Below are 27,232 nucleotides of genomic sequence, written 5' to 3'. Positions count from 1 at the left end.
TTCCTTGTAAACGGACTCTCACTGAATTTTGATAAGACACAGTACATACAGTTCCGTACAGTGAATGGTATGACACCATTAATAAATATAGACCTTAATCAGAAGCATATAGCTAAGGTAGAATATTCCAAATTTTTAGGTATGTCCATTGATGAGAGATTAAATTGGAAGAAACACATTGATGATCTGCTGAAACGTTTGGGTTCAGCTACTTATGCAATAAGGGTCATTGCAAATTTTGGTGATAAACATCTTAGTAAATTAGCTTACTACGCCTATTTTCACTCATTGCTTTCATATGGCATTATATTTTGGGGTAATTCATCACTGAGGAATAAAGTATTTATTGCACAAAAGCGTGTAATCAGAATAATAGCTGGAGTCCACCCAAGATCATCCTGCAGACATTTATTTAAGGATCTAGGGATATTCACAGTAGCTTCTCAGTATATATACTCTCTTATGAAATTTGTTATTAACAACCAAACCCAATTCAAAACTAATAGCAGTGTGCATAACTACAATACTAGGAGAAAGGACGATCTTCACTATTCAAGATTAAATCTAACTTTGGCACAGAAAGGGGTGAATTATACTGGCACTAAAGTCTTTGGTCACTTACCAAATAGTATCAAAAGTCTGACAGATAACCAACAAGCATTTAAGAAGAAATTAAAAGAATTTCTGAATGACAACTCCTTCTACTCCATAGAGGAATTTTTAGATATAAATTAAGAAAAAAAAATTATAAAAAAATAAAAAAAATAAAAATAAAAAATAAAGAAAAATAAAAAAACACACAAAAAAATAAAGTTGTTATATTAACTTAAGTATGTTGTTAAATTAACCTAATTATGTCATGTATTGGAAAATTCGACTCGTTCCACATCATTACGAAATATCGTATTCATGATCCATGGAACTAGTATTAATCTAATCTAATCTAATCTAATCTAATCTAGGTCATATAATGGTAAGATAGAGATTTAGGAACCAGGTTTTAAATTGTAAGACATTTTCAGGGGCAAATGTGAACCCTGGCCATAATTTGTTGGTTATGAACTGTAGACTAAAACAGAAGAAATTGCAAAAAGGTAGGAATTTAGAGAGGTGGGATCTGGATAAACTGAAAGAATCACAGGTTATAAAGAGTTTCAGAGAGAGCATTAGGAAATGATTGATGAATATAGGGGAAAGAAATACAGTAGAAAGAAAGGGTAGCTTTTAGAGATGAAATAATGAAGGCAGCAGATGATCAAGTAGGTAAAAATTCTAGGGCTAGGAGAAATCCTTGGGTGACAAAAGAGATATTGAATTTAATTGATGAAAGAAGAAAATATAAATAGTGCCATAAATGAAGCATGCAAAAATGAATATGAACATCACAAAAATGAAATTGACAGGAAGTGCAAAATGGCTAGGCAGGGGTGGCTAGAGGACAAATGTAAGGATGTAGAGGTATATATCACTAGGGGTAAGATAGATACTGCCTACAGGAAAATTACAGGGACCTTTGGAGAAAAGAGAACCACGTGTATGAATATCAAGAGCTCAGGTGGAAAATCAGTCCTAAGATAAAAGAAGGGAAAGCAGAAAGGTGGAAGGAGTATATATAGGGTCTATACAATGGTGATATACTTGAGGGCAGTATTATGAAAATGGAAGAGGATGTAGATGAAGATGAAATGGGAGATATGATACTGTGTGAAGAATTTGATAGAGCACTGAAGGACCTAAGTTGAAACTAGGAGTAGACAACATTCCATTAGAACTACTGATAGCCTTGGAAGAGCCAGCCATGGTAAAGCTCTTCCATCTGCTGAGAATGATGTATGAGGCAGGCAAAATAGCCTCAGACTTCAAGATGAATTTAATAATTTCAATCCCAAAGGAAGCAGGTGTTGACAAGTGTTACACTTACTGAACTATCAAAATAAGTCATGGTTGCAAAATACTAACACAAATTCTTTACAAAAAAATGGAAAAACTGTTTACTGATCCTACGACTTATCTTAGAAGACAGGTTAAGGAACGGCAAACCTAAGATTCTAGCATTTGTAGACTTAGAAAAAGCTTTTGACAGTGTTGAATGAAATACTGTCTTTCAAATTCTGAAGGTGGTAGGTGTAAAATATAGGAAGTGAAAGACTATTTATAACTTGTATAGAAATCAGTTTGCAGTTAAGAGAGTCGAAGGACACAGAACGGGAGGCGTGGTTGAGAAGGGGGTGAGACAGGGATGTAGCCTATCCCCACTGTTGTTGAAATTGTATACTGAGCAAGCAGTAAAGGAAACAAAAGAAAAATTTAGAGTACAAATTAAAATCCGTGCAGAAGAAATAAACACTTTGAAGTTTGCTGATGACACTGTAATTCTGTCAGAGACAGCAAAGGACCTGGAAGAGCAGTTGAACAGAATAGACAGCATCTTGAAAAGAGAATATAAGATGAACATCAATGAAAGCAAAACAAGGATAATGGAATGTAGTCAAATTAAATCAGACAAATCTGAGGGAATTAGATTAGGAAATGAGACACTTAAAGTAGGAGATGAGTTTTGCTTCTTGGGGAGCCAAATAACTGATGACTCTCGACGTAGAGAGGATATAAAATGTAGACTGGCTATGGCAAGGGAAGTGTTTCTAAAAAAGAGAGATTTGTTAACATCGAGTTTAGATTTAAGTGTCAGGAAGTCGTTTCTGAAAGTATTTGTATGGAGTGTATGGAAGTGAAACATGGATGATAAATAGTTTGGACACGAAGATAATAGAAGCTTTCGAAATGTGGTGCTACAGAAGAATGCTGAAGATTAGATGGGTAGATCACATAACTAATGTGGAGGTTGTTGTTGTTGTGGTCTTCAGTCCTGAGACTGGTTTGATGCAGCTCTCCATGCTACTCTATCCTGTGCAAGCTTCTTCATCTCCCAGTACCTACTGCAACCTACATCCTTCTGAATCTGTCTAGTGTATTCATCTCTTGGTCTCCCTCTACGATTTTTACCCTCCACACTGCCCTCCAATGCTAAATTTGTGATCCCTTGATGCCTCAAAACATGTCCTACCAACCGATCCCTTCTTCTAGTCAAGTTGTGCCACAAACTTATCTTCTCCCCAATCCTATTCAAAACCTCCTCATTAGTTACGTGATCTACCCACCTTATCTTCAGCATTCTTCTGTAGCACCACATTTCGAAAGCATCTATTCTCTTCTTGGCCAAACTTGTTATCGTCCATGTTTCACTTCCATACATGGCTACACTCCATACAAATACTTTCAGAAACGACTTCCTGACACTTAAATCTATACTCGATGTTAACAAATTCCTCTTCTTGAGAAATGCTTTCCTTGCCATTGCCAGTCTACATTTTATATCCGCTCTACTTCGACCATCATCGGTTATTTTACTCCCTAAATAGCAAAACTCCTTTACTACTTTAAGTGTCTCATTTCCTAATCTAATTCCCTCAGCATCACCCGACTTAATTTGACTACATTCCATTATCCTCGTTTTGCTTTTGTTGATGTTCATCTTATATCCTCCCTTCAAGACACTGTCCATTCCGTTCAACTGCTCTTCCAAGTCCTTTGCTGTCTCTGACAGAATTACAATGTCATCGGCGAACCTCAAAGTTTTTACTTCTTCTCCATGAATTTTAATACCTATTCCGAATTTTTCTTTTGTTTCCTTTACTGCTTGCTCAATATACAGATTGAATAACATCGGGGAGAGGCTACAACCCTGTCTTACTCCTTTCCCAACCACTGCTTCCCTTTCATGCCCCTCGACTCTTATAACTGCCATCTGGTTTCTGTACAAATTGTAAATAGCCTTTCGCTCCCTGTATTTTACCCCTGCCACCTTCAGAATTTGAAAGAGAGTATTCCAGTTAACATTGTCAAAAGCTTTCTCTAAGTCTACAAATGCTAGAAACGTAGGTTTGCCTTTTCTTAATCTTTCTTCTAAGATAAGTCGTAAAGTCAGTATTGCCTCACGTGTTCCAACATTTCCACGGAATCCAAACCGATCTTCCCCGAGGTCGGCTTCTACCAGTTTTTCCATTCGTCTGTGAAGAATTCGCGTTAGTATTTTGCAGCTGTGACTTATTAAACTGATAGTTCGGTAATTTTCACATCTGTCAACACCTGCTTTCTTTGGGATTGGAATTATTATATTCTTCTTGAAGTCTGAGGGTATTTCGCCTGTCTCATACATCGTTCTCACCAGATGGTAGAGTTTTGTCATGACTGGCTCTCCCGAGGCCATCAGTAGTTCAAATGGAATGTTGTCTACTCCCGGGGCCTTGTTTCGACTCAGGTCTTTCAGTGCTCTGTCAAACTCTTCACTCAGTATCTTATCTCCCATTTCGTCTTCATCTACATCCTCTTCCATTTCCATAATATTGTCCTCAAGTACATTGCCCTTGTATAGACCCTCTATATACTCCTTCCACCTTTCTGCCTTCCCTTCTTTGCTTAGAACTGGGTTGCCATCTGAGCTCTTGATATTCATACAAGTGGTTCTCTTCTCTCCAAAGGTCTCTTTAATTTTCCTGTAGGCAGTATCTATCTTACCCCTAGTGAGACAAGCCTCTACATCCTTACATTTGTCCTCTAGCCACCCCTGCTTAGCCATTTTGCACTTCCTGTCGATCTCATTTTTGAGACGTTTGTATTCCTTTTTGCCTGCTTCATTTACTACATTTTTATATTTTCTCCTTTCATCAATTAAATTCAATATTTCTTCTGTTACCCATGGATTTCTATTAGCCCTCGTCTTTTTACCTACTTGATCCTCTGCTGTCTTCACTACTTCATCCCTCAGAGCTACCCATTCTTCTTCTACTGTATTTCTTTCCCCCATTCCTGTCAATTGTTCCCTTATGCTCTCCCTGAAACTCTCTACAACCTCTGGTTCTTTCAGTTTATCCAGGTCCCATCTCCATAAATACCCACCTTTTTGCAGTTTCTTCAGTTTCAATCTGCAGTTCATAACCAATAGATTGTGGTCAGAATCCACATCTGCCCCAGGAAATGTCTTACAATTTAAAACCTGGTTCCTAAATCTCTGTCTTACCATTATATAAACTATCTGATACCTTTTAGTATCTCCAGGATTCTTCCAGGTATATAACCTTCTTTTATGATTCTTGAACCAAGTGTTGGCTATGATTAAGTTATGCTCTGTGCAAAATTCTACAAGGCGGCTTCCTCTTTCATTCCTTCCCCCCAATCCATATTCACCTACTATGTTTCCTTCTCTCCCTTTTCCTACTGACGAATTCCAGTCACCCATGACTATTAAATTTTCGTCTCCCTTCACTACCTGAATAATTTCTTTTATGTCGTCATACATTTCATCTATTTCTTCATCATCTGCAGAGGTAGTTGGCATATAAACTTGTACTACTGTAGTAGGCATGGGCTTTGTGTCTATCTTGGCCACAATAATGCGTTCACTATGCTGTTTGTAGTAGCTAACCCGCACTCCTATTTTTTTATTCATTATTAAACCTACTCCTGCATTACCCCTATTTGATTATGTATTTATAACCCTGTAATCACCTGACCAAAAGTCTTGTTCCTCCTGCCACCGAACTTCACTAATTCCCACTATATCTAACTTTAACCTATCCATTTCCCTTTTTAAATTTTCTAACCTACCTGCCCGATTAAGGGATCTGACATTCCACGCTCCGATCCGTAGAATGCCAGTTTTCTTTCTCCTGATAACGACGTCCTCCTGAGTAGTCCCCGCCCGGAGATCCGAATGGGGGACTATTTTACCTCCGGAATATTTTACCCAAGAGGACGCCATCATCATTTAATCATACAGTAGAGCTGCATGTCCTCGGGAAAAATTACGACTGTAGTTTCCCCTTGCTTTCAGCCGTTCGCAGTACCAGCACAGCAAGGCCGTTTTGGTTAATGTTACAAGGCCAGATCAGTCAATCATTCAGACTGTTGCCCCTGCAGCTACTGAAAAGGCTGCTGCCCCTCTTCAGGAACCACATGTTTGTCTGGCCTCTCAACAGATACCCCTCCGTTGTGGTTGCACCTACGGTACGGCCATCTGTATCGCTGAGGCACGCAAGCCTCCCCACCAACGGCAAGGTCCGTGGTTCATGGGGGTATTGAATAGAATTACAGAGAAGAGGGGTTTGTGGCACATCTTGACAAGAAGAAGGGACCAGTTGGTAGGACATGTTCTGAGGCATCAAGGGATCACAAATTTAGCATTGGAGGGCACCGTGGAGGGTAAAAATCGTAGAGGGAGACCAAGAGATAAATTCACTCAGCATATTCAGAAGGATGTAGGTTGCAGTAGTTATTCAGAGATGAAGAGGCTTGCACAGGATAGAGTAGCATCGAGAGCTGCATCAAACCAGTCTCTGGACTGGTGATCACAACAACAACATGACTTGTATATCATGATCTTCACTTTGGTAGTACTTTCCAGTTTATAATTATGTCAGGTACACAATAATAAATTTTGAACCATCTCGCATAAAATAATATTGATAAATTTGCCATTTTCTAATTGTAAATCTGTTAGTTCCTTCTGGATCTGCTTAGTGTATTCATCTCTTGGTCTCTCACTACGATTTTTACCCTCCACGCTGCCCTCCAATACTAAATCTGTGATCCCTTGATGCCTCAGAACATGTCCTACCAACTGATCCCTTCTTCTAGTCAAGTTGTGCCACAAACTCCTCTTCTTCCCAATCCTATTCAATACCTCCTCATTAGTTATGTGATCTACCCATCTAATCTTCAGCATTATTCAGTAGCACCACATTTCAAAAGCTTCTATTCTCTTTTTTGTCCAAACTATTTATTATCCATGTTTAAAGCTGCATGCCCTCGGGAAAAATTACAGCCATAGTTTCCCCTTGCTTTCAGCCGTTCGCAGTACCAGCACAGCAAGGCTGTTTTGGTTAGTGTTACAAGGCCAGATCAGTCAATCATCCAGACTGTTGCCCCTGCAACTACTGAAAAGGCTTCTGCCCCTCTTCAGGAACCACAAGTTTGTCTGGCCTCTCAACAAATACCCCTCCGTTGTGGTTGCATCTACGGTACGGCTATCTGTATCCCTGAGGCACGCAAGGCTCCCCACCAACGGCAAGGTCCACGGTACATGGGGGGGGATCTTAGATGTAATGTATTTGTATTGTCCCATTTTGTGATTCCTGTATTGTGTGCATCTATGAAAAGACACCTCACTCAAAGATTAACCAAGTCAATAGCTAGCCGTCACTATGCAAATAATCTATGACACATCATGGAAAGAACAGATAGCTACTCATTGTATAGAGGAGGTGCTGAGTTGCAGTCAGGCACAATGAAAAGAGTGCTAGGAACAGAAAACTCACACACATTCAGACAAGCACTGCTCACATGTATATGGGTACTGCTGTCTTCAACCTGTCTGCTGCTCAACAACTCCTCTATGTGGTCACTAACAATCTATCCATATCTCTTCCATATTGATGTTATTTATCCCTTCCTGGACTTCCCATTCTTTGATTTGGCCTCTCTATGCAAGAGCATATGATAAAGCATTGTCTTCATAAAAATGCTGTCTTGGTGGATTCAGAGTCACGTTTTCTGTCCCGGATAAATGTTCTGCTATGGCCAATTTGTCAGTATGTCCTAGGTTCTATTAAGAGGGGACTGACATTTCTTTTTGTGTTTCCAATACATACTTAATCACAACCACGAGGAATTTTATACACTCCAGGCATCACTAGCAAATGCTGTACATCTTTTGCCATTCTCAGGCATTACTTTATTTTCTTTGTTGTTCTAAAGATCATTTCAACTCCTTACTTGTCCAGCACTTTCCCAATTCACTCTACATTCTTTTAATAAAAGAGAGAAAACTTTACCAGGTGGTGGCCACTCTTCCTGATCCTGACTCTTTTCTTTTCTTGGATGGAGTGCTCAATCCACCTGAACTGTGTGGCCATGAGAGCTCTCTTGGTCTAACTGTTGTAAACTTGATTATGGAGATTTTGAACAATGGCCACTGTAGAGAGCCAATAAAAGGCCTGCAGTGTGTTACCATTGCATGGGTGATATCTTTTAGTATAGGTCCATGGTGAAGAGGAGTTGGATGTTTTCTTTGTATGTCTTAAGATTATCAACCTAAAAACTTGATTTACAATGGAGAGAGAGAGAGAGCAATGGGCAACTTAATTTTCTCGATGAATCACTAATCAAACAGATGGATGGGACTGGGGGTCATTAATAACGTGATGGACAGAACTAATAAAATTTTTGAGCTAGTTTATTTACAAGATGAGCTGAATAACTTATGGAAAAATGGTTACTCCAGTCAGGAGGTGGATCGAGCACTCTATAACAAAAGGAGAAAGAGCCAGGACCAGGAACAATGGTTGTCAACTGGTAAAATTTTCCTCCCTTTTATTAAAAGATTACGGTTACAATGGGGAGGTTTTGAGCATATATGGGCATTGACACAACTAGTAGAGACACAAAGAAAATGAAAGAATGCCTGAGAATGGCAAAAGATTCATTAGCAAGACATGGGGTATAAAATTCCATGTAGTTGTTGGAAAATATACACTAGAACCAAAAAAGAAGTATTAATACCTACTTACCAGAACATAACTATCTTGGGCATACTGACAAATCAGCCACAGCAGAACATGTTTTCAGAAATGGAAAACGCCAAATTAAATTCAGTAAGACTAGCATTTTAACAAAGACAATGCATTATCACACACATGTATGGAGAGACCACTGAGATTTACACTGTCAGTCAGTGGCCACCTGCCAAAAGTCCGAATAATGACCTTTTGTAGAGTGGACCACTGCAAGGCATGCAGGAAGAGAGCCAGTGAGGTTCTTGAAGATACCAACAGGGATGTGGAGCCAAGCCATCTCCAGGGTCGTGGTCAGCTGTGCTAGGTTTCTCAGTTGAGGTGGTCACACAGGAAGTCCACGGAATCTGGTGACTAGGGGAGTGTGGTAAACTCATCCTGGTACTCTGTGAACCGTGCACATACACTGCAAGCTATGTGACATGTTATTGTTCTGCTGGTAGGTACCATTTTACTGAGGAAAAACACATTGCTTGTAGAGGTGGATACGATCCCCAAGGATAGATGCATACTTGTGTCGATCCACTGTGTCTTCCAGAATGACGAGATCACCCAGAGAATGCCACAGGAATATTTACCAGACAATAATGCTCCCTTATTCAGCCTAGACCTTCCTGACAATTGTTGCACAAGTTTGTCATCTGTCCAATGGAGCATAAAATGCGATTCGTCTAAAAAAGCCATCTGTCGGGCACTAATTGGATGTCCAGTAGTGAGACTGGTGTGCAAATTCCAACCTTCGTCACCAATGAACAGCAATCATCGTGGGTGCATGAACTAGGCACCTGTCGTGGAAGCCCATACGTTGCAATGTTTGCTGAACGGCCATTGAGGAGAGACTGTTGGTTCTTTTGGACAGTCAGTTGCTCTTCAACTGCACATCTATTTGCCCCGTACACATCTTCACAGCCATCATTCACCCGTGTCATCTATGGCCCGTGGTGCACCACAGTTATTTGGTGCCAGTTTTGGATAGCAGCATTTTCCCATGCATGCCATGGCGGCATGTAAATAGTTTATCAACGTAGCCATTTTGGAAATGTTTTGACACTCTGCCTGAAAGCCGTTGATGCCCCTTTGAATGTCAAATAAATCACTCTGTTTCCAAATTATGATGACTGCTCTGATTTCCACATCCTCCCCAAGATGCTTTACGTACCCTTCACTGCTAGTGCTGAGTCATTATTGCACATTGACATCTAACATTAGTGGCACTCATATTAATGTGATTGGGCTGTGTAGAAACATCACGATAATTTTAACAGTAAAGAAGAGGGAGTTAAATAAAATATGGATACCATCTTGCCACCAACAGAATGATGATTGATTACTTCTAATAAGGAGTGATGACTGCAGCCAGAGGTAATCAGCACCATATGATGAATCGTGATGCCCTCTATACAGATCAATAAATTCAGGGTTCCCTCAAGTCCTTGATGCAGTTGCCGCTTTATCTCTGAAGACGTCTTCTGCAGTCAGAGATGAAATGTCAGGGAACAGGTTTATTTACTGTCCACAGCCCCTCAGGCCTAAAGTTTTAACTGAAATATTCTGTTCAGTTTTGATTCTTGTAATTTTATTGTGATTTTTCTTCTTGTGTGTTTTTAGCCATTCTCTCTTAATGTTCATTCTCATTCAATAGACATTTTATAAACATGATTTGTATATAAACAGAACTGGCAGTCTGTGAGAGACTCCCATTCTTATTATGAAACACTGAAACTTATTTGAAATTGGCCTCCAGCTCAATTTAACATTGTATAAAATATAATTTTTGAACAAAAACACACACCATAACATGACAGATGGCTTGGTTGATACCATAACAATGATGTGACAAGCCACTGTTTCAAAAGAAGCTTTCACAAGTGAAATGCAGAGTATCTATGTGTCTGTCATAAGACAGATTAAAACACATGTAAGACAATGAAGTGGGATTGTGTTTTCATTTTCCATGCCATAATTGTGTGTTGACAACCTGGTGGGAGCCATATTGGTATTCATCCCAGAACATGATGCAGGTATATGTTTTTATTTATGTTGGAAGGAAATAGAAAAACAAACATTCATAAACTTGTCCTTAATATCCAAAACAAAGTATAACCTAAAATGAAATCATACAACTGTATCTCTAGACCAAGTGAAAACAGCAAAAACATGTATACCCACAAAAGTTATGGAGTTGAGTATCTACTAAGGTAACTTCATGGGGGCTTGTAAGTTGCCAAAAATAAATATTAAGCAGAGTTCAAGAAATTGGAAAAAGCAAACGATAATGTGGTTAAAATAGTCTCAAGGCAGTAATGATTGCATCATCAAGTGAGCAAGTGTATTGCTTCACGAGAGCTATTAGGTGATATTAAAGATGATTAAGACATTCAAGTTATTCGAACACTAGAAAACCATCGTAACGACCGGGAGAGTGGTGTGCTGACCACACGCCCCTCCTATCCGCATCCTCACCTGAGGATGACACGGCGGTCGGATGGTCCCGATGGGCCACTTGTGGCCTGAAGACGGAGTGTATATATATTTGAACACTGACAAATTTAGAGGACAAGTAATCATGAGGTTTATCAATAAGAGACAAATTAGTTGCAAAAATGTTGGTTTCATGCAACAAAACACATGGTTTCTTTAGCTGCAGAAATGTATCTGGATGCTGGAAGGTACAAAATGGAATGTGATAACATATATGTACTATATTCACTGAAATTAAAATAATTACCTAGATTGAAGCTCCAGACACAGGTGTGGCTGTTTTGCGTCCACACTGAACTGCTGTCACATCGATCATCATTCAGAACCTCAGCCTAAATAAATGAATTATCATGTTACCAAACACAGACACTAAAATTATGGTATAACAACAATTGTATAAGACAGTTTCTCAGAGAAGAATATGCTTATTTGATAGCAAATTTTAAAATTTTATACAATCAGTTTAGTATAGTACAAGCTCTTATTGGTTATTGACTTCCAAATGTGTCCGATATGCAGGGCAAGTTGTTATCATTTATTTACTCCACTGTTTGTATTTCAATGTGGCTTTTCTGTGTCATATTAAGTGAATGTTATCACCATGAGTGTGAATGATATAATGGTCACTGTATTCCATTTATATTTGAACACATAAAACAGAAATATTTTTGTCTGAGCAAAACACTTCCATAATTGTGTGAATAATGGCACTGATGGTATCGCAAAGAAAAAGTTACATCACAAAGCAATTTTGTATACCTAAGAAATTAGACTCTCTGTAGACCCTGAAAAGGCATTTGACAGTATAACTAGAGCAAAAATTTGGAGTTCACTGCGAACTTTTGGATTCCCCAAGAAAATAATAGCTCTCGTCAAGTGCATGTATGAAAACTACACATGCCAGATTCAACATCAAGGTCTGCTTTCAGATCTAAAAGCACTGAAAACAGGAGTTAAGCAAGGCTGCATGCTCTCACCAATACTTTTTAACATAGTACTTAATCTTGTAATGGTGGAAGCAATAGATAAACTGAAAGGAATAAAATGGAGCAATGGGGCACATCTAGAAGACCTAGATTTTGCAGATGACCTTTGCCTTCTATCTCACAGCCTCAATGACATGAAAGAGAAGCTAGAAGATCTGAAATCTGCAGTGAAGGAAGTTGACTTGAAAATTAACGCCCAGAAAACTAAAGACATGCGGGCAAATGATAACAGGACTGCAGAGCTTAAGCTTGGGAGCCAGATAATTAAAAAAGGTGGATAAGTTTTGCTACCTTGGAAGCATGATTACAGCAGATGGTGGTGCAACAGAGGAAATTAACAGCCACATCAACAAAGCAACAGGAGATTTTACAACTCTACTCTCTATCTGGAGAACAAAGGAACTATCACTGAGGAACAAATTGCGGATACTTGAAAGTAATGTAAAATCTGTGCTCTTTTATGGATGTGAAACATGGAAAGTGACAAAACAGCTAATCCACAAGCTGCAGACATTCAATAACAGATGCCTGACGAACATCCTGGGGATATGGTGGCCGAATGTCATCTATAATGAAACTCTTTGGGAAAGAACAAACCAGAAGCCAATTGAGCTGCAAATCAGAAGTAAGAAGTGGAGATGGTTAGGACATACTCTCAGAAGACCAAATGAGCATATTGCGAGAGAAGCACTTGACTGGATCCCGCAAGGGCGACGGGGACGAGGCAGGCCCAAAATGACATGGAGACGGTCAGTTGAAGCAGAAGGCCATCAGCAAGGAATAGGATGGGAAGAAATGAAGATACTAGCAGAAGACAGAACAAGATGGCGATACTTTGTTGCAGCCCTATGCTCCACATAAAGAGTTAAAGGAAATAATAATACTAAGAAGAAATTATGCCACTTGGTATAAAAAGATATTTTTTAACCTCGTATGTTATTCTTAGAGTAAAAAAAAACTGTTATCAGGAAATCAAAATAAGGATGATGACAATAGCTAGTTACTCATGAAATATTAGCTAAATGAAAAGTGATACTGTTGTAAGTATGGTATTGCAATTTTATTCACACAATGTGCCTTAGATGACCATGTCTGCAATGATTATTGGAGATAGATAACCGAAACAGGATACTCTTATGTTTATTTTACACATCTAGTACCATTAGACCAAATTGAAGACCAAATCTCCATGGCATGGAATGAGTTAGTACGCGAAAATAATATCATAAAAGCTAGTAATAGATGAAATAATATTTACATGAAAAATAATATGTAACTTACTCTAATACAATAATTTCCAGGGGTGACATTAAATATCCTACATGATAGACCAACAGCCTCCTGTGAAAAGAAACAAAATGTAAGTGATATTTTGCACCAAAAACTAGGAACTGCAATGAATTCAGTATGTTAAATATTCAGAATACATACTGGATCACATTCTGGATGCCTATGGTTTGGGTTGTTTGTTTCACACTGTTGCACAGTAACATTTGGCTGGAACATGAGTACACAAAATATTATAAATATTTACAAAAACTGATATGTAAAATTACCAACAGCAAATAACATATTAAAATAAATTTGATAAATACAGAGAAGAGTACCATTTATTCAAGATCCATAAAATCTCACATCTTCATTTGTGGTTTGCAACACATCTCTAAACACTGCAACTTCTATGACTTTTCTTGACAAATTTTGGTACCAATTTGATTTTCACCCACATGAACCAAACAGGCTGAACTCTTTTGCAGCAACTTTAATACAGCCTGATTCAAGGGACCTTAGGGCCTGCTACAGAACACTAAGCATCTGCATCCTTCTCCACACAACCAGTTTCCTTGAATCCTGAGAATTGGAAGTCGCTATCCAACTTGTTCTTGTATGTCATCACTTTCCTGGACTTAGCTTCCATTAAGATATTCCCTCTTTTTTCTTTAAAATTTTTTGAGTAATATTTCTTTACTAATTTACTAAATAGTTTACTTTTTTTTATCTTCGTGTTTCCTTACCTCTTTCTTTTCAGTTTTTCCCCATCTCCTTCTCCACTTTCCTCCTATTTTTCAGTCGCACTATTCATTGAAATTCTCATTTCTCTAACCCCTACCCCCTCTTTACCTCTCATTCTGCCACTTTATCAGTGTGTTGACTGCAGCAGGCACAGTGCATAACAATGCACTGCCTTTGACCTCCTACTAATCCTGATGTCTTGTCCTCCACCTTTGTCTTTCCTCATTCTAACAACAATGAGATCCCTCTAAAACTGGGATTATGTGTTACATGGCCCTCCTTTCTATGCTTCCCAAATCTCTATCTTTGTCCTCCCTTAGGAAGGTACTAACAGTTCTGAGGGCTATTATAGGTTTCTTGCTTTTGTAAGTGTCTATTAGCAGTACTTAGAATTTAGCATCCTAGAGATAAGCACTGGCCAGCCATTCTGAAGAGAGAATGTATGTGAATGAGGCAATGACCTATTTCATGGCAAGGCTTGGAAAAGAAGAAGCATACACATACTCTTGGTTACACAACCAACAGTACATTATCAGGCTGACTAGTACTGTAATACAGACCGAAGCAGATGACAATGGGAATGTCATACAGGTACAGAATGGAGGATAGAGGCAACGTTGTAGGTAAACAAAAATTAAAAAGATGTATGAAAAGGTGAAAGGTTGAACCTATGTAGGCAGAAAATAAAATAAAATAAATATTTGCTTGTGTAAGGAAAGCAATTTCTGTTGAATGTAATATGAGCCACTAAACTTTGTGCAGCAATTTCTGTTGACTGTATTATGAGCCACTAAACTTTTAATCAATAAGCACCACTTTTTTGAACATTTTAGTTCCATAAGATTTTTTCTAATAGGAACACACACACACACAGAGACACTCAAATGATCACATTCGCTGGAGCAGTAAGATTGTTTTCTATTATGTGTTTCTGTGTACCATGCATTAATCCTCTATGGGTAAGTGACTGCCTTTCCCTTATTTTATGTAACTGTGGTTTAATGTATTATACACTATCTGATCAAAAGCATCCAGACACCTATTAGTGGTCATTAACATGTGGTGTATCCACCCTTCGCCTTTACAACAGACTGAAGTCTGCCAGGGGCATTTGCAGTGAGGTGTCTGACTTGGAAGAATGGCAGCCCATTTTTCAAGTCATGAAACCAGAAAAGATAGTGATGTATGCTGAGGTTCAGAGCAAAGCCAACATTCTAACTCATCCCAGAGGCATTCCATTGGGTGTGGGTAGGACTCTGGGCAGAGAAGTCTATTTCAGGAATGTTACTGCCCTCAAATCACTGCCTCATAGATGCTGCTTAATGACATGGTGCACTGTCGTGGTGATACAAATAGTCATCATCTCCAAATTGTTCCTCTGCCATACCCAGTACACAATGTGTGTTCATGTCCTCTGGATTTTGCAATTTATTAAGCACAATAAAGGGACCATGCCATAAACAAGGCACACCTCCCAATGCCATAACATTGCCTGCTCCATCACTACTGGCACTACATGTGAAAGCAGGTGTTCTTCATGCATTCACCAAATCCAAATCATTCCATACCAATTTTCACAGGTTACAGTGTGGTTCATAGTGTAGGTTCCTGTAGTCATGTCCTAGTTCATGAACCATGGGCAACGTATGAGTGGCCAAGTAAGTGGTCCCGACAGTCAGCATACCAGTTACTTTGGAATAAGGCTGGGCATCTCGGACATATTCTGAGTTGTGGTCACCTTTCTGCTCATACAGCAAAGACTACCAAATCCACCGGTTAGTCCCTCAGCTGTTAGAGGTAAAACCCAATGGGACTCGGGGCAAGTAAGGCTAGCAACCTGCTTCCCTGGTACTTTAAATATGATGCTGGCAACAATCAGAGCAAAATGCCTCGGACCTTTGGAGGTGACGGAGTCCCATCTCTAACTGACAAACCAGGGACTCCTAAGATACGACTCGGCAAACAAATGGTAATGAGATGGGGAGCTATTAATATCAATGGGGGCTACTCTGGAAAGAAGGTAGAGCTGGCAGAGGCTGCAAGTAAGATGGGGCTGGACGTTTTAGCTGTTATTGACATTCGGGTAAGGGGTGAGAAAGAAGAGGAAGTGGGAGAATACAAGGTCTACCTGTCAGGAGTCAAAGCAGGAACAGCACAATGGGGTGTAGGGCTTTACATCAGGAAAGAAATGGAACCCAGCGTAGTTGCAATAAGGTATGTAAACGAATGACTGATGTGGATAGATTTGACAGTGTCTAGCAAGAAAATTAGGATTGTGTCAGTATATTCGCATTGTGAAGGGACAGATCAAGATAAGATGGATGGTTTTTATGAGGCACTCAGTGATGTAGTTGTTAGAGTAAAGGACAAGGACAGTGTTCTGCTCATGGGTGATTTTAAGGCCAGGATTGGAAATTGAACAGAAGGGTATGAAAAGGTTATGGGTAAATTTGGAGAGGATATGGAGGCCAACAGGAATGGGAAACAACTCTTGGATTTCTGTGCCAGTATGGGCTTAGTAATCACAAACTCCTTTTTTAAACATAAGAACGTTCACCGGTATACTTGGGAAGGCAGGGGAACCAGATCTGTCATTGACTATATAATAACAGATCAGGAATTCAGGAAGGCTGTGAGGGACACACGTGTATTCAGGGGATTCTTTGATGACACTGATCATTATTTAACCTGCAGTGAAATTGGGATTGCGAGGACGAAAGTGCAGGAGGTCAGGTCCATATGTAGGAGGATAAGAGTGGAGAAACTTCAGGATAGAGAAATCAGGCACAAGTACATAACAGCGATCTCAGAAAGGTACCAGTTAGTTGAATGTAGTCAATTACAGTCATTGGAAAAGGAATGGACAAAGTACAGGGACACGGTACTGGAAGTGGCTAAAGAATGTCTTGGAACAGTAGTGTGTAAAAGGAGGATGAAGCAAACAGCTTGGTGGAATGATACAGTCAAGGCAGCCTGTAAAAGGAAAAAGAAGGCGTATCAAAAATGGCTACATACCTAAACCCAGGTAGACAGAGAAAGTTATGTTGAAGAAAAAAAACAAAGCCAAACAGATAATTGCAGCATCCAAGAAGAAATCGTGGGAAGACTTTGGAAACAGGTTGGAGACTATGGGTCAAGCTGCTGGAAAACCATTCTGGAGTGTAATTAGCAGTTTTCGAAAGGGAGGTAAGAAGGAAATGACAAGTATTTTGGACAGGTCAGGAATACTGCTGGTGAATCCTGTGGATGCCTTGGGCAGATGGAGGGAATATTTTGAAGAGTTGCTCAATGTAGGTGAAAATGCGATCAGTAATGTTTCAGATTTCGAGGTAGAATGGGATAGGAATGATGATGGAAATAGGCATCACATTTGAGGATGTGGAAAAAATGGTCAATAGATTGCAGTGCAATAAAGCGGCTGGGGTGGATGAAATTAAGTCGGGACTCATCAAATACAGTGGAATGTCAGGTCTTAAATGGCTACACAGGATAATTGAAATGGCCTGGGAATCAGGACAGGTTCCATCAGACTGGACAAAAGCAGTAATCACACCAATCTTTAAACATGGAAACAGAAAAGATTGTAACAACTACAAAGGTATCTCTTTAATCAGCATTGTGGGTAAAATCTTCTCAGGTATTGTTGAAAGGAAAGTGCGAGTATTAGTTGAGGACCAATTGGATGAAAATCAGTGTGGGTTTGGGCCTCTTAGAGGTTGTCCGGACCAGATCTTTAGCTTACGGCAAATAATGGAGAAGTGTTATGAGTGGAACAGGGAATTGTATCTATGCTTTATAGATCTAGAAAAGGCATATGACCGGGTTCCTAGGAGGAAGTTATTGTCTGTTCTACAGGATTATGGAATAGGAGGCAAACTTTTGCAAGCAATTAAAGGTTTTTACATGGACAGTCAGGCAGCAGTTAAGAGTTGATGGTAAATTGAGTTCATGGTTCAGAGTAGTTGCAGGGGTAAGACAAGGCTGCAACCTGTCTCCACTGTTGTTCATATTATTTATGGATCATATGTTGAAAACAATAGACTGGCTGGGTGAGATTAAGATATGTGAACACAAAATAAGCAGTCTTGCATATGCGGATGACTTAGTTGTGATGGCAGATTCACGTGAAAGTTTGCAAAGTAATATTTCAGAGCTAGATCAGAAATGTAAGGACTATGGTATGAAGATTAGCATCTCCAAAACGAAAGTAATGTCAGTGGGAAAGAAATATAAACGGATTGAGTGCCAAATAGGAGGAACAAAGTTAGAACAGGTGGACGGTTTCAAGTACTTAGGATGCATATTCTCACAGGATGGCAACATAGTGAAAGAACTGGAAGCGAGGTGTAGCAAAGCTAATGCAGCGAGTGCTCAGCTACGATCTACTCTCTTCTGCAAGAAGGAAGTCAGTACCAAGACTAAGTTATCTGTGCACCGTTCGATCTTTCGACCAACTTTGTTGTATGGGAGCGAAAGCTGGGTGGATTCAGGTTACCTTATCAATAAGGTTGAGGTTACAGATATGAAAGTAGTTAGGATGATTGCAGGTACTAGTAGATGGCAACAATGGCAGGAGGGTGTCCACAATGAGGAAATCAAAGAAAAACTGGGAATGAACTCTATAGATGTAGCAGTCAGGGCGAACAGCCTTAGATGGTGGGGTCATGTTACATGCATGGGAGAAGCAAGGTTACCCAAGAGACTCATGGATTCAGCAGTAGAGGGTAGGAGGAGTCGGGGCAGACTGAGGAGAAGGTACCTGGATTCGGTTAAGAATGATTTTGAAGTAATAGGTTGTTTAACATCAGAAGAGGCACCAATGTTAGCACTGAATAGGGGATCATGGAGGAACTGTATAAGGGGGGCTATGCTCCAGACTGAACGTTGAAAAGGCATAATCAGTCTTAAATGATGATGGTGATGATGATGATGACAGTGTGGTTCATCAGTCCAAATCACTAATTTCCAGTCATCCAGTGTCCAGTAGTGTTGTTTTTTATATTACCTCAAGTTTTACTTAGCACTGACTGCAGAAATGTGTAGCTTATGAGGAGCTTCTTGACCACTGCATCCTTTTGTAACTCCCTATGCACAGTCATCACTGTGCTAGCTGTTTTAGTGGTAGCACTTTGGAACTCACAAGTGGTTCCATCTTCTGATTTCATGTGACTTTTCACAACCACTCTCTGCAATGCTTGACAGTTGCTCTCTGTTAGCACATGTGGTTTGCCTACTCTTGGTTTAGATGTTGTTGTTCCTTCACATTTCCAGATTACACACATCACCAACAGTCAACTTGCACAGCTTTAGAAGAGCTGAAATTTTCCTCACAGATGTGTTACTCAGGTGACATCCAATAATTAGTCCACATTCGAAATCACTGAGTACTCCTTACCTATCCTTTCTGCTGTTACTGCTTCTCTACTGACAACACAATATTCCCAGAGTCCTTTTATAGTGGCAGGTCCACCTCTCATAACATCTACTAGAAAATACTTCATTACAAAGGAGGTGTCTGATTACTTTGTATCATACAGTGTATATTAAAGTTGTGCCCATTCAATGAAGTTACATCAACTATTTGAACCTACACTTACCACCTCTACAGCTGCTGAAATGTTATCTGATTGTGAGAGATTGCTCTATAAAGGGATGGGATTTTGGGAGAGACATCAATGGTAGCAGGTTGGAGAGTGGCAAGGAGGCAGTAGAAAATAGTATTAGGAGGAAGGAGATGGGGAAGCAGATGCTATCACTACCACTCATTCATCTGCAGCTGAAATGTTGTCTTCCTCCTTTTAGGTCTGAAAGTCCATTAATAGAAGGCACAATGTCTAAATTTCATTTCAAGAAAATAATGTAAATGTGTAAATCCACTACAAAGACACACTTCTGAATGTTTTGAATTCTGGGACATGTCTGTAATACTTGAAACATCCATGTGAGACACATCAGTTGCAAAATACAGTTATTGATTAATACCTCAACAAGTAAGATAATTCTAAATTGTCTCCTAATATCACTTTATGACAAACGTGAAAGCTAGGTCTTGAAATAAATTTTAACAAAAACTTCAAACAGTAAATTCATTATGATAATTATCCTTATCATAATAATTCATAGACTGGAGAACAGTAGGTTCCAGAAAATATATTTTTCTTCCCTTCTGCCTCTCCAATAAATAATTGTGTCTGTATTCATCATGTCATTCCTACATCTATCTGAAATTCTCCTGATAATTGCTCCGCCTAACTGATTTCTTTTTACATTATTTTCACACAGTAATACACACATACAAAAGTGATTATGTGACAGTGTACAGGCACATTGCTCATCTGGCACTGGACATGAACCCTGACAAGGAACCAAACCTGCTCCAAAGTATGAACTGCATAGGGAATTGTTATGGATCCACTACAGGAGTGGGACAGAGTGTGTAAATGAAAGTTCTATGTTCACACATTGCCAATTAAGTCATCAACACACATGATGGTGGCAACGAGGTCACTTTCAGAAATACTGTGCTCCTGGAAGCTAATACCCATATGTATATTTGTGTACCAATTTCTCAAATGACATATAATTATTGTTGCTGAAAAAAAAATACTGAAGGTAAATGGGACAGCTAGTAAGTTTAACTATTTTTATATAAAGCCAGAAGAGAATAATATTTTTTTTTAAAAAAGAAAATGATTTGGCATTAAAGAAGAGAACACAAATGAAGAAAGAAACATAAAATTATTGTTGTAAAGCACATGCTGGATGCTAGGAAAGTCTTGCTGTCCAAGTGTAAATTAATATACCGTAGTTTGTGTGAAAGTGTGTGTAGTGATATAGCAACTGGACATCAAAATGGAGGCAGAGAGATGGACACTAACGAAAAAAGCCACCCATACTGTCGCAAGCCAGCACCCAGCATTATGCTAAAAATAAAGATGTAACTTCCAGAAACCATCCGAAGATGAACCTGAAAAGGTTTGAAAACTCGTTCATGGAAAAAACATAATTATTCAAAAAAGTGACTGGTTACAGTTTTTATTTGTCCGTATGGGCATGGCATAAAATATAAACACACAAGTGAGGTGCTCAGTTTCTTCTCTCTCTAGAAATTGATACTTCACTGCATTTGTAATTAATTATATTCTATTTTATATCTTTAGATCAAGCTGGATATTGTTTTGACCCCTTTATTTTTGATACATGTAAATTTTTAAATATTAAATAATGCCCACAGGAACATTAACATGCAAAGTTAAAGATAAAACACAAAAGCTGCAGACAAGATGAACAATAAATCACATAAGCTGTAAGCAATTATGGTCATAATAAACCTGGGTTCAAATGGAATGAAAGAGACAAGCCTCATTAGAAATATGTTTGTGAAAAAGAAAGAAAGAAAAAAAAAGATCCTATTAATGAATTTGCTGGTCATTTCATATGTGAAGATCATTGCTGTACTTCCCATTAAGACTCACAGTGACTGAAAATTGAATCTATCATCAGCTTTTTCTCCCACAGTGTTGCGAAGTGAATAAAAATAATAATTAAAAAGAGAATAACACAGAAAGCTTGAAATTGAATATAAAAAGTATGAAAACTATAAGAGCATTTCTTTATTCCAGTATTGCCGATAAGTAAATATTTTCTCTTCTAACTATAGCATTGGTTCCAGGCCAATGATGGCCATTATCACAAATTTCTTGAGCCTTGTCTGCAGTTAAAAACCAAACAACTTGATGTTCAAGCAAATATCCATGGGATACACCTACACTGATCAGAGTTCGGTAGACATTTTTCAATAAGATGAACACCAGTCTCAGACTGCCATCATATTCCAGAACTCAGAACTCACAATCTTAACTTGAGCAGTCAGGCACTTAGTGTCCCCTTACTGAACATACAGCTTTCTTGCAACAATTTAAGTGATGAAAGCTCACAAAGTAATGATTTCATTCATTCAAGCCCACTTCTGAAACACAAGCCATGAGGAAATCTTAGATGTATTTAATGATTTCTGAGAAGAAAGGTAATGGAAGCTGTTGTGACTCGCCGATCATTCAAAGCGCCGCCGCGCAATTACGCGCGTCCTCTACGTGCGGTGCTGTCTGCCAGCCATGCAGCAGCTGCGCCACCTGAGCGGCCAGCCGAGCAACGGCCGCTAGACTGGGACTCAGTGTTCATTCGAATGCTAACGTGTACACATGTCTTACTTGTCAACTTACTCTGTGACTTATATGTGTTGTGTCGTTCCGAAATATATGTGTTAAACTTGACGTTATAACAATTGGCGATGAGGTAGTGGATTTTTCCTTTTCACTGTTGACTCATGGGGTTCCATGGCTACTGTCTAGCAACTACTGCAAAATCTCCTTGAACAGCAAACGCTTCTAACAGCGGCGATTCGCGATTTCGTCGCGGTGTCAAATGCGGGGCGTTTCTCGTCGTTGGCTATACCTCCTTTTCCTCCTTACGATGAGACGGCAGAAGACTGGTCTGATTATGAAAAACGTCTTCGACAGCACTTATTGGCAATTCATGTCGCGGACGAACAACCATGTCAGGTCTCTGTTCCTTTCCTGGATTTCACCTCAAATGTATCGGTTGTTGTCGCAATTGGCTCCTTTGAAGGATCCTGCATCTTTGTCCTTTGCTGAAATGTTCTCACTTCTGTCTGTCTATTTTCAAAAGCAAACACATGTGGTAGCCTCTCGTGTTGCCTTTTATCATTGTCAAACAGCCACATCAATCATATCGCGCTTGGGCTGCTGAACTTCACAGCCTCAGTCGAAAGTGTCAATTTGTTACCGACGTTCACAAAGAATCCTATGCCGATTCCATGGTACGGGATGCTATTATCCGGTTGGTGCCCGACAAAGAAGTTCGGCAACGTGCCCTTCAGTTGGTGAATCCGACTATAGATGAAGTTCTCTCCATTGCGCAGTCTTTTGAAATTTCTCGCGCCGCTGGGGCGCAAAAAGAAGCGTGGGGTGATGTCGGGGAAATACAACCTCTGTGCGCTGTTGACGGCACGTGCGGCGCGTCCCCGCCGGCCGACGTGGCCGCAGCGCGCTCCCATGCGCAGCCTCGTCCTAGCCGTAAACAACCCGCTAAGAAACTGCAGCAAAACCCCCAGCAACTTCCTTCATGTCCGCGGTGTTTCACGAAACATTCACACGAGGACTGTCCCCAACATTGGGCTGTGTGTCACAATTGCAAAAAGAAAGGTCATGTGTCTTCCATTTGCAAATCCGACTGCATACATGATGTTCATGAACATGACGCTGATTCTGATTCTGTGTTGTCTGTCAATTGCACTTCTTCCCTTTCAGGGAAGTTATTCCTCACTGTCCAAATCCTTGGTCAAGATGTTCGCATGCAAGTGGATACCGGTTCTGCTGCCACTATAATTAATTCTCAGACATATCTTCAGTTGGGTTCTCCACTCCTGTCCCCTGTCACTCGGCAATTATGGACGTACCATGAACAGAAGATTTCTCTCTTGGGACAGTTTAATGCTGAGGTATCTTACAAATCCATCTTTCGCACTGTTCCCATATTTGTGGTCGACCAGAGCAACGCAGAAAATCTTTTTGGTTTTGATGCCTTTCGCGTTTTTGGGTTTTCCATAGATGACTCTGTCAATATTGTCTCTGATGCTATTCCTTATGCTCAACGGGATTCCTTGTTGACGACATTTTCGTCCCTTTTTTCTCCTGGGTTAGGCCGTGCAAACGACTTTGAAGCCTAAGTTTTTTCGGGCTCGGCCCATTCCTGTGGCCCTTCGTGATCGGGTAAAATGGGAGTTGGATCGTCTCACTACTTCAGGGGTCTTGCTTCCTGTCACTTCCAGTGAGTGGTCCTCTCCTGTCGTTGTAGTTGCTAAGCCAAATGGTGATATTCATCGCTGTGGAGATTTCAAAGCCACTGTAAATGCTCAATGCCTCATCGACACTTACCCTATGCCCCGTCCTGAAGAACTGTTCACTAAACTTGCTGGAGGCCAGTATTTTTCTAAAATTGACCTGTCAGAAGCTTATCATCAACTTCCTCTCGACGCTGCTTCCCGGCAGTTTCTGGTCCTTAACACGCCTTTCGGCCTCTATCAATACCAACCCATTTGGGGTTGCTAGCGCCCCTGCTCTCTTTCAGCGATTCTTGGAACAATTATTGCTCCCTGTCCCTAGGTATATCAATTACATGGACGACATTGTTGTCACTGGCTCCACCACTGAAGAGCATCTTCAAAATCTCCGCACACTTTTTCATGTCTTACAGACTGCCGGTCTTAAGTGCAATCTTCAGAAATCACAATTTTTTCAGGCATCTATCATGTACTTGGGGTTTCAACTCTCTCGGCATGGTATTCGTCCGCTTCAGCAAACTGTCGCTGCGATCGATGCCCTTCCTTGCCCTACATCTGTTAAGGAACTGCAGGCCTTGTTGGGGAAAATAGCATACTATCACAAGTTTTTACCATCTGGGGCTTTGGTGGCTCAGCCGTTGCATCGCCTGTTGCATAAAAACGTGCCTTTTCACTGGTCCGCGTCATGCGACGCGGCTTTCCAGAAATTGAAGACTATACTGAAACAGGCCCCGTGCCTGGCTACTTATTGACCTGGCCAGCATCTTGTTCTTGCCACAGACACCTCTCAATATGGGGTCGGTGCTGTCCTTGTGCACCGTTTTCCTGATGGTTCGGAACAACCCATTGCTTATGCCTCCAAAACACTCACGGATGCCCAACAAAAGTATTCTCAAATTGAAAAAGAAACTTTGGCCATTATTTATGCACTTCATAAGTTTGGTGTTTTTCTCTATGGCTCAAAATTTCATCTTGTTATGGATCACAAACCACTTGTTTCCTTGTTTCATCCATCAACGTCACTTCCCGACAAGGCTGCACACCGCCTCCAGCGTTGGGCTCTTTACTTGTCTCGTTTCAATTATGAGATTCATTTCCGGGCAATGGTTCAACATGCAAATGCTGATGCTCTGTCTCGCCTTCCCATGGGTCCTGATCTGGCATTCGATAGGGACGAACTTTTGTGTTTCCCCCTGGATGCTACCGAGCAGTGGGTGGTGGACGGGTTCCCCATCACTGGGGACAGGCTGGCGGCTGCTACGGGTTCTGACCCTACCCTCTCCCGGGTTTTACGCTGTATTCAGAAGGGTTGGCCAGATCGCCCGTCTGCTAAGACTTCTGATCCGTTGCGGAACTACTAAGCTTTGCGCTACCGCGTCACGGCTAGGGATGGTGTTATCCTCCTCTCCACTTACAATACTTCGCCGCATGTTGTGGTACCTGTGTCTTTGCATGCTTCGGTCTTGAACCTCCTTCACCAAGGCCACTGGGGTGTGTGTCTCGCACAAAATCTCTGGCGCACCGTCATGTGTACTGGCCTGGCATCGACTCTGAAATAGCACACATGGTTGCTGCCTGCGGCCCTTGTGCATCACAGGCCGCTGCCACGAAGTCATCTTTGTCACCGTGGCCTTCGCCTGAGAAGCCCTGGGAGCACATTCGTGCTGACTTTGTGGGACCCTTTTTAGGTACTTATTGGCTCCTCATAATTGACGCCTACTCTAACTTTTCTTTCATTGTCCGTTGCACGTCACCTACCACTGCGGCAACCACCAGTGCTCTCACCCGCATTTTTTCTTTGGAAGGCCTCCTCTACTCTTGTTACTGATAATGGTCCGCAATTTGCCTCTTCTAAATTTGCGGATTTTTGTGCTCGTCACAGCGTTATGCATGTCACGGCCCCGCTGTTCCATGCACAATCCAATGGTGAGGCTGAACGACTGGTCCGCACATTTAAGGCTCAGATGCAGAAACTTCTGACTTCTGCTGCTGATGATGCGTTTCTCCTGTTTCTGGCGTCTTACCGTTTCACCCCCATGGGCAACCACAGCCCAGCTGAGCTCTTACATGGCCAACAGCCCCGCATGCTACTTCATCTTCTGCGGCCTTCCACCTCCCGGCTGCGGGTGCCTTCACTTGCCAGTTCACCGCCGACGACCTCATCTGGGTACGGGGATACGGCTGGCGGCCAAAATGGAGCCCGGGCCGCATCTTAAGACACCGTGGCAGACGCCTGTATGAAATCCAGACGGACATGGGTGCTGCAGTGCGTCATTCGGACCAGCTTCGGCCTCGTGTGCCAGCAACACCTGTTCCGAATGCCGCTACACCACCTTCGGCTCTACCTGATGCTCGGGATCTTGGCATCTCTCAATACTCACAACGCAGCCCTCTCACCGTCATCGCGATGCCAGCACAAGAACGGACGCCACCAGGAGACGTGCCCATGCAGGAACCGGATGACCATCCTCTGTCAGAGCAAATCTACTCGCCTCCTCCTCCAACGGACGCCGACACATCGCCCATGTCTCCTGTCATATCAACTGGACTTGCTGCAACGGGCAGATTGGTGCATGGGGCCCCAGCAGATTCGACCCCTACGTCTCCTGTCAGCTCGACCTGTTATCATCGGGGACACTTCCGTCAGTACAGGAAGCCTCCTCCTCGAGACTTTACGGCGAGTCAAACAATGCCTAGGGACATTAGCCATCTCCAGGACACTTCTATCAAGACCAGTGCAACAATTTCAAAGGGTGGGAAAGTGTTGTGACTCGCCAATCATTCAAAGCGCCCCCACGCAATTATGCATATCCTCTATGTGCGGCGCTGTCTGCCAGCCATGCAGCAGCTGTGCCATCTGAGCGGCCAGCCAAGCAGCCGCCGCTAGACTGGGACTCAGTGCTCATTCGAATGCTAACGAGTACACATATCTTACTTGTCAACTTACTCTGTGACTTATATGTGTTGTGTCGTTCCGAAATATATGTGTTAAACTTGACGTTATAACAGAGGCCCTCCACAATTTCAAACTAAATCAAACCTTTTATGTTTAACAACTGATGTTTAGTGGCTGTGCCTACTAAAATATGAATAAATTGTTAAGGTCATAATGTACAATGATTGTTAAGGTCAGATGTTTTTTATGTGGTTAAAAGTTTACGAAATCACTGCATATGAAATGTTTTATGACCTGTGGTGAAAAGCATTTCTCTAGTTCACTGTTCAGTTTGATGCCACAATCCGTTCTTAATATTAAAGCAATA

At 40.9% G+C, this 27,232-nt stretch overlaps 1 protein-coding gene across 3 annotated transcripts in view; it reads right to left on the bottom strand.

Annotated features, from left to right (window-relative positions):
- The window catches only part of LOC126092538 (uncharacterized), a 175,816-nt gene that overhangs the window by 56,827 nt on the left and 91,757 nt on the right, over nt 1–27,232 (bottom strand). For all 3 annotated transcript variants that reach the window (XM_049908191.1, XM_049908188.1, XM_049908190.1), the window contains exons 7-9: nt 13,526–13,591; nt 13,376–13,435; nt 11,356–11,440 (exon numbers count right to left, since the gene is read on the bottom strand). In XM_049908191.1, the coding sequence (XP_049764148.1) occupies nt 11,356–11,440; nt 13,376–13,435; nt 13,526–13,591 (211 nt within the window). The remainder of the gene's footprint in view (nt 1–11,355; nt 11,441–13,375; nt 13,436–13,525; nt 13,592–27,232) is intronic.

The sequence above is a fragment of the Schistocerca cancellata genome, chromosome 7 (assembly GCF_023864275.1).
Source record: "Schistocerca cancellata isolate TAMUIC-IGC-003103 chromosome 7, iqSchCanc2.1, whole genome shotgun sequence".
In the NCBI taxonomy this organism is placed as follows: domain Eukaryota; kingdom Metazoa; phylum Arthropoda; class Insecta; order Orthoptera; family Acrididae; genus Schistocerca; species Schistocerca cancellata.
Note: the sequence above shows the minus strand (reverse complement) of the source record. Positions and strands in the feature narration are given on the sequence as shown.